Source organism: Ictalurus punctatus, chromosome 4 (assembly GCF_001660625.3).
Source record: "Ictalurus punctatus breed USDA103 chromosome 4, Coco_2.0, whole genome shotgun sequence".
In the NCBI taxonomy this organism is placed as follows: Eukaryota; Metazoa; Chordata; class Actinopteri; order Siluriformes; family Ictaluridae; genus Ictalurus; species Ictalurus punctatus.
This window is the reverse complement of record NC_071284.1, coordinates 7,408,630-7,416,307: the sequence shown is the minus strand read 5'-3', so window position 1 is coordinate 7,416,307 and position 7,678 is coordinate 7,408,630. Positions and strand designations below refer to the sequence as shown.

At 39.9% G+C, this 7,678-nt stretch overlaps 1 protein-coding gene across 7 annotated transcripts in view; it reads right to left on the bottom strand.

The window, feature by feature from the left end:
• The window catches only part of kifc3 (kinesin family member C3), a 55,805-nt gene that overhangs the window by 6,372 nt on the left and 41,755 nt on the right, over positions 1-7,678 (bottom strand). For 5 of the 7 annotated variants that reach the window (XM_047154769.2, XM_047152709.2, XM_047154770.2 and 2 more), the window contains 10 exons: positions 7,533-7,644; positions 7,130-7,308; positions 6,936-7,040; positions 6,655-6,785; positions 6,149-6,272; positions 5,323-5,452; positions 4,627-4,856; positions 3,135-3,287; positions 2,759-2,885; positions 1,814-1,860 (listed from right to left, as the gene is read on the bottom strand). In XM_047154769.2, the coding sequence (XP_047010725.1) occupies positions 1,814-1,860; positions 2,759-2,885; positions 3,135-3,287; positions 4,627-4,856; positions 5,323-5,452; positions 6,149-6,272; positions 6,655-6,785; positions 6,936-7,040; positions 7,130-7,308; positions 7,533-7,644 (1,338 nt within the window). The remainder of the gene's footprint in view (positions 1-1,813; positions 1,861-2,758; positions 2,886-3,134; positions 3,288-4,626; positions 4,857-5,322; positions 5,453-6,148; positions 6,273-6,654; positions 6,786-6,935; positions 7,041-7,129; positions 7,309-7,532; positions 7,645-7,678) is intronic. The other 2 variants (XM_047152711.2, XM_047152710.2) reach the window with 1 other exon arrangement.

Below are 7,678 nucleotides of genomic sequence, written 5' to 3'. Positions count from 1 at the left end.
GAGATATTCGAGGAACTTCTGGCAAAAGTGCAAATGATAAAAGCACTTGTAGAGTCCGTCTTCATTACATTACAAAAACAGGATGTAACAATGAATTGGCAGAGAAAATTCTTAGCGAAGAATCAGACATGTACATCATAATAATAATAATAATAATAATAAAATGAATTGCAGTGCGCAAATTCCACCGATGACTTTTTTATTATTATTTATAGTAAAATGAGACCTTTTCTGTTTGTTTGCCATTAAAATGGTCATTTTCTGTACATACTGGTTTGATATATGACACTGCCCCCTAAAGCACACACTTACGTTACATGCAAAGGACATAAAGGACAATAAACTTAATTACAAGTGTTATTAAATGTTGATCAGTGGGTTTATTCTTCAGTCGGTCTCACTTATGAATTCTGCGTATTAATCACCAAGAACCTTAAACCACTTGCTCATATTGTGACTTTGTGGTGACATTTTAGCCATTAATGGAATAAACGTGAATTAATGCAGATATTCATTATTTAGTTAACATTCAAACAATTACCAGCTAAGATACATGTTAATTACACTGTTAGCTTAATTATCTGTGTGCGCATAAGGACTTAAAATACATGCCTGTAAAGATATACTATACACTAATCCAGTGTTTCAGGCCAATATTTGAGTAATTCTCGCATCTTTAAGAAATACAAACTGAAGTGGAATCACACTCTTTCTTATGATAAAATTGTACGTATTGTACGACACCTGACCATCACACCCAGATGTACCCATTCCAAAACCATGGGCATTAACATGGAGTTGTTCCCCCTTTGCTGTTATAATAACCTCCACTCATCTGGGAAAAGGCTTTCCACTAGATTATGGGTTGTGGCTGTGGGGGTTTGTGCTCATTATACCACAAGAGCATTAGTGAGGTTGGCTACTGAGGTCAAGTGAGGAGGCCTTGTGCAGCCAGCATTCCAGTTCATCCCGAAGGTGTTCAGTGGGGGTGAGGTCAGGGCTCTGTGCAGGACACTTGAGTTCTTCCACTTCAGCCTTGCCACACCATGACTTTATGGACCTTGCTTTGTGCACAGTGGCATTGTCATGCTGGAACTGGTTTAGGCCTCTCAGTTCCAGTTCTTTGTGGCAACAGTTTGGGGAAGAACCACACATGGGTGTGATAGTCAGGTTTCCGCAAACCTTTGGCCATATAGTGTATGCAGGTAAAAGGTCTGATGGGATTAAGTGTACATCAGCCTATGAGCTACAGTCAGTACTACACCTAGGTAAGTGTAACTGATCAAATTAGGTTACCTAATACCAAAGTAGCTGTACCTAATAATCCTATTTTGTCACTAAGCAGACCTTACACTCGGATGTGACATAGTATGGAAAATACGGTACTGAACTTTTCATTAGTCACCACCCATGAAAGAAACATGAACATGACAGCTTGCTTTATTCATGGATTAGACTAAAGCAAGCGCTCATCATTGGAAGGAGACAAAAAGTTATCTGCACTTCATCACTGGACAGCGCAGCCATACGAAAGCAGGTGTGAGTACACACACACACACACACACACACACACACACACACACACAGAAAACAACAGGTACATTGACAGACAGGGAAATTAAATCTCACACAACTACAAGGACATGTTAGAAAACAAAAAAAAAAACAAAAAACACCAGCACACTTTCTCTCTCACACACACTTCCCTGGGTTAGCACACATTGTGTTAGATGGGCCAAGAGCGATCAGGTGACACGGATGCCATGCTGAGCATTTCCATGCCGAGAGACTAATCGGATAAAACCCCACCTACCTGCCCACTGTCCCCAAGCAACGGACTGCCTCTGTCTACCTGTCTGTCTGCAAACCAACCAATCAGAGGAGACCAACCAATCACAATGCAGACGAGGTGACAAGGGACAGCAAATAGGAAAGATGTAGACCCCATCATGGGGACGATATGAAGACAGTACGGTTACATTGTGAGTAAACAGAAATATGTTGAAAATATATGTACAAAGTCACATGCAAGACAAATGATTCTTTAAGTCCATTAAGTGCAAAAGCATTACAAGTACTGCTAACATTAATATCAGGTGTCTGATCTGCATCTGATCTAATAATAAGGATGACGGGAGAAAATGGAACTAGTTCACGTTTTCAAGACTGAGGACATTCTGCTTTGCGGTTTCTTGCTAAAATCACAAGTTACATATTTTGTATTATTAAAATCTAAGGAGGAAAAAAGAGAAGCTGCTGAGGGAATGATTGTTTATTGTGGCTATAGTACAAGTGATAAGAAATAACTTTCTCAGAGGAAACCTTAAACATAACTATAAGAGAATAAAAAGCAGGACATCTGCTGTGGTGCAAGAGGAATAAAATAAGCCAGGATGTGCTGAAAATAATCAAGTATAGTGATGTGTGATGTTACCTGATGCAAAAAAGTGACGATCCTATAACAGCACTCCCAGTCATGTTTTATTTCCTTACATAAACAAGTCTTTACTCTACATATCTTTTTATGGTTTAAAAATGACGTTTATGGATGCTTTCATATTGTACACTGTTCCCTGGGAATTTATACTTAGTTGTTGTTTTTTTTTTTCTTGGTTAAGAATTATGAAATCTTGTCTGAGAAATAGAGCTTGGCTTTGAAAGACTTCCTAGTATACATGGACTTCTAGATCTGTTCTGTCCCTATTCCTTAACGTTGTTCTGAAACAGATGGGGTGTGTGCATGTTTGTGTCTCCTCACCTGGAGCTTGCTGGCTCTGGGATCTTCTCCGTGTGCTGGAGATTCTGGAGATAGAGGAGAGAGAAGAGCCCACACTGCTCGCCCGGGAGATGGGTAAGAGCACGGGAGTTATGGGTGGAGAGTCCAACTGTGTTTGAGAGACAGAGGAAAAACAGATGTGGACTATGATTTCCAAATGCACCTTGTTGGCTTAATAAATTCCTTAGATTTAGATTTATAGCGCGCTTCTAGGCACTCAGAGCGCTTTACATTGTATTGGGAGGGGGAGGTCTTGAAGTGGTGATCTCAACCACCACTAGTGTTTAGCAACCACCTTGATGACGGCAGCCTTTCTTATGATTATCTGTATCCTACTAAGAAAATTGCATGCGTGTACCTCTACGCTGTCGTGGGTAGGTGAGGAGGACGTCGAAGAGTTTTCGGCATGTCTTCGTGAGGAGGAGGCCGTTCCGAGCTCAACTGTGCGAACACGTTGGGCAAACTTCAGAGAGCACACAGACTCAATGATATTGCTGTCTAGAGGAGACACCTGAGAAGGCAAATGAATTAAAACAAAGATTTACTGGAGTTTCGTACATGAGATTCAGCTTACTTGGTATAAAAAAAATTAAGCATTTTTTTACACATCTCTGCAGAGTATTACAGGCTACAGCAAAGACTTAAAGCACCTCAATCTAACCTCACAATAGTCCTAGCTTGCTGTAGCCATAAATTGTGTAATGAGGGATTTTTCCCTGAAACAATGGAATTAGGAGCCAGTTTCACTCTCTGCTTACTTAGTGCATCATTAGTTCTCATACAGTGTAGATCACGGGGCTTTAAACGACAGCCAAGAGCCATTTCCAAACTAAAAGAAGACCTGTCCTGCTATTAAGAAACTCTGAAAATAAAATGTGCGGTTTGAACACAATGTCCCCATCACACGCCCAATATATTCCTCTTCAAAATGTTAATCCTGCAGTAGAGCCTTAAATGTTACCAAACCTGGCAACTGCATGCATGATACAACCCTAGGGGTTTGTGATTTTAGATCTAGGTTGTTTCTAAGGAGATTTTGTTACACAGTCTGTGTTACTCTTCTGACAATTACAAAGAACGCAACTTGCTTGAAAGACCAGCAGGGGGAGCTGTGAAAAAAAAAAAAAGAAAAAAGAAAAAAAAAAAAAAAAAAAAAAAAAACAGTTCAGACCAGCTCAGGCGAAGCCCAGGTCTGTGCAAATGTTTGTGTGTCGTTAATTATTCTCTTTTTGCCGTTTTGGTAACATTAAATGGTCATGTGGTGCCTCTTTAGCAAACCTAAATAATACTGTAAACCTATAGTTCAATGAATCTCGGATTTAATCTTGCAGATTGATGTTTTGATGGACTGCTCATGTTTAAATAATATTCATACAATTGTTTATAAACATGGAGCCTGTGGAACGATCAGTAAACAGAATAATACACCTTGTAAATGATATTACTGGAACTACTGTTGAACAAAGCTTGTTGGTGGGTCTTGTTTCTCCTGGTTAGTTAAGTACAGTATGAGCTTGTGTTTCATGGTCTTGAAACGAGTACAGTATTTTCTACTTTATTCATAATTGATACATTTTCTTTTAGTATTCTTTCCTCTTCATTGTTACATCCTGAAAACACAGCATAATAATAATAAATACTATTGATAATAAGCTGCTTCTTTCCTAGATTGCATCACGACATTCTTCAATAATAATTATCAACTGATTATGTATTACTGTTTAAAACAGACAGTTTTTGATAATAGAGGGAGCTGCATGAAGAGTTAAGGCTTAGTCGACATTTTCGGTCATCACAAGCCCAGGTAATTATTAGTGTGTGAAACAATAACTGAAGCAGTGCACACACACCTGTACCAGCATGAGTGTCTTGCTTTCTCCGCTGAGCGAGTCCTGCAGCAGGTATGTGAGGCGCGAGTTTCTGAAGGGAACATGTGAGTGACGTGAACGCAGTGCGTTGATGACATCACCCAGCGCCGAGAGCGACTTATTGATGCACTGAGCCTCACGCAAGCGGCTTCCCTCAGCGCCGGATTTAGAGATTCTCTCTGAACCAGCCAGATCCACCAGATTCAGCTTACCTACATACACATGCATAAGAGAAGCACTGACATTATTTAATCCATTAGTAAACAGCTTATAAAAAGTGAAGCTGCTGTAAGCTCCCTGGACAAATATTTAATCGCATTCACTAATAGCAGTGCCTTATTGTACAATGTCAATAGGTTGTACAACTGGATCAATGTAATTTAGAATAAAAGAGGATAGTCAGTTGTTGGCCTTTTATGCTGAACATTACATTGAGATATGGTGACTTATGTTGCACAAGGCCAATGATGGAACACTGGGACTAACCTGCAAATTATGGGATTATTTGGTACAGCACATGAAACAGCAAGAATAACCTTCAGAACTGATGTGTTCTGATGAATCAACTACATTTAAGGTTTAAGGGCAAATTCTGGAGAGAAAAAAAAATTGTTTATGTTTATCTATTGCTTAAAGTGTTATTGTGTGTGTGTGTGTGTGTGTGGTGCGCATCGTCACCTGAGGTACGGTGTCCTGTGGAGGAGTTGAAGCCAGCCACATTAACGATGAGGAGAGCATGAGAGCGAGAGCTGTGCTCATTCAAGTTGGTACATGCTGTCGCCCTGTTCATGTGACCCAGCTCAAAAACCTACAGGATCAAAAGTCACAGATTAAGCTTCCACTTGAGCTGCAAAGTCATTGTACTACACAAACATGAGAACATTTGGGATAAACACAGCCTTCACTCTTCACAGATGGAGCTGACGGAATTGTGCATGACTTTACTTTAGAGTTTTCCAGCTAATGGGTCCTGAATATTTTTACCGGTGTGGCCAAGGTGGGACACAGCTAGTGTGGGGTAACCAAAGAAGGACACAGAGATGGTGTGGGGTGGTCAAGGTGTTTTTTTAAAAATTATTATTATTTTTTAAAATAAAGTTTGCGGTCAAGTCTAGTTTTACATAACAGAATAAAGTATTAGAAATGTCTATTTCTGTTTTAATTTGTATATTCAATCAATAATTTAAAGGGATGGCTACACCCTTTCCTAATAGTACATTAAAGCCTATAAGCCTATAAACTTAGATAAAGATAAAAACAGATATACTAAAGAAAAATCAGAAACTTAAAAGTTCTGGGGTAGACGATCATATTTCAGAGGCCACCCCTTATCTCCACTCGTACATTTCATGACCTTAAATCTTCTCACAAGACACATTACGTCTGTACTAAGTTGCAAGTGACATTGGACTCAAAACTCAAAGCATAATACAGAAATAAAAACATTCAATAGATCACTGTTCACTTCAAAATGAAATCTAAACACCATTAAAACAGCTCTCACCTTATTAATATCCTCCACACTCTCCACTGTGAACTCGGTAAGACCAGGCACATACAGTTGACCGCTGCCATCTGGACACATCTTAATGTCCAGCTTCTCACTTGGGTTGTCTCCTAACAGGTTCCTGAGGAAAATAGAGTTATATAAAGGTTTCTTCCCAAAACAAAAATACAGAGAGTAACAATCTATCAATGTAATTACATTTAAGATTAATGCTTTATTGTTTAAACAGACATGTGCAGGATTCTCTCCGTACACGCACATGCACTAGCAGCGCGTCCCAAATTGCACACTTATGCACTATTCTACGCCATTTTGTAGTAAAACAGTGGGATTTACAGTGATTTTATCACAGGTAAGAGAGTTTTAGGCATGATGTTTTTGTGTCACCTTGAAGAACGACCTTACCCATGATAAAAATCACTGTAGCGCATGCCCTCCTGTGGCTTACTGCTTTATACCAGTACTTGTGTGGGTTTCGAGTCTGTGTGCATGTGTGTTCTTACCTTAGTGTCTCGTTGTAGATCTCCACCATGCTGACAGTAATGGTGTAGTGCCAGTCAGGCATTTTCTCAGACACCTCAGAGAAGAGCAGACGCAGAGCTCGCTGGTTAATCCCGGGGTTCTCAGGAATACCCTGCATGCGCGCGCGCACACACACACACACAATATTATACACTTACAAGTCAGAATAATTAAGGGTGACATCCATCACCGTCATCTTATTATTTGTTTTTGGTGAAACTATTATTTTGTCTAAGCATTTCCCCAGCCCCCTCACATTTACCTCCATGGTGTAGGTTTTTCCTGAACCTGTCTGTCCGTAAGCGAAGATGCACACGTTATAGCCGTCCATGCAGGACGTGACCAGAGACTGCACTTCCTGAAACACCTGTTCAATCATAAGAAGAAACTACAAGGTCACTTCACAGGTCACTAAACAAGCAACACAAGTAAAAGGAGCTGCTGTGATCTCCTGACCTCTGCCTGTGTGGCCTGAGGTGGGAAGACCTTGTCCATGTCAAAGGCCATAAGCTTGCCCTTATTGGAAAGGTAGAGCACTGCATCGTCATCAGAGTCAAAGGACACCACACTCTTGCCTTCAGCCTCCGCTTCCTCCTGGCAGATGGGACGCACGCGACAGAGCACGCGGATGTTTCCTGTTGAAAAGACAAAATGGATAAGCATCAATTTATAAAATCAACTTATTGTTAAAGCATGCAATTTTACTTCATTTATCAGTGAGTTTAAATTACAAATAAACTAAAAAAAAAAAAAAAAAAAAAAAAAAAAAAAAAAAAAAAAAAAAGATGTTCTACAATGATAAGCACGTGTACAACTCAGACAAATTCTTAATGTACATCCTTCACAGTACAGTTTGTACCTTTGAGCCGGACTAGTTCGTTGTGACACTTCTTCCTCAGGTTCATCTCCCTCTTGTATTTGCGTAGGAGCTCCTGGTTGGTGTTGCTCACCTCTGCAATCATGTGGCATATCTACACACAAACACACACACAAATTCATTATGTA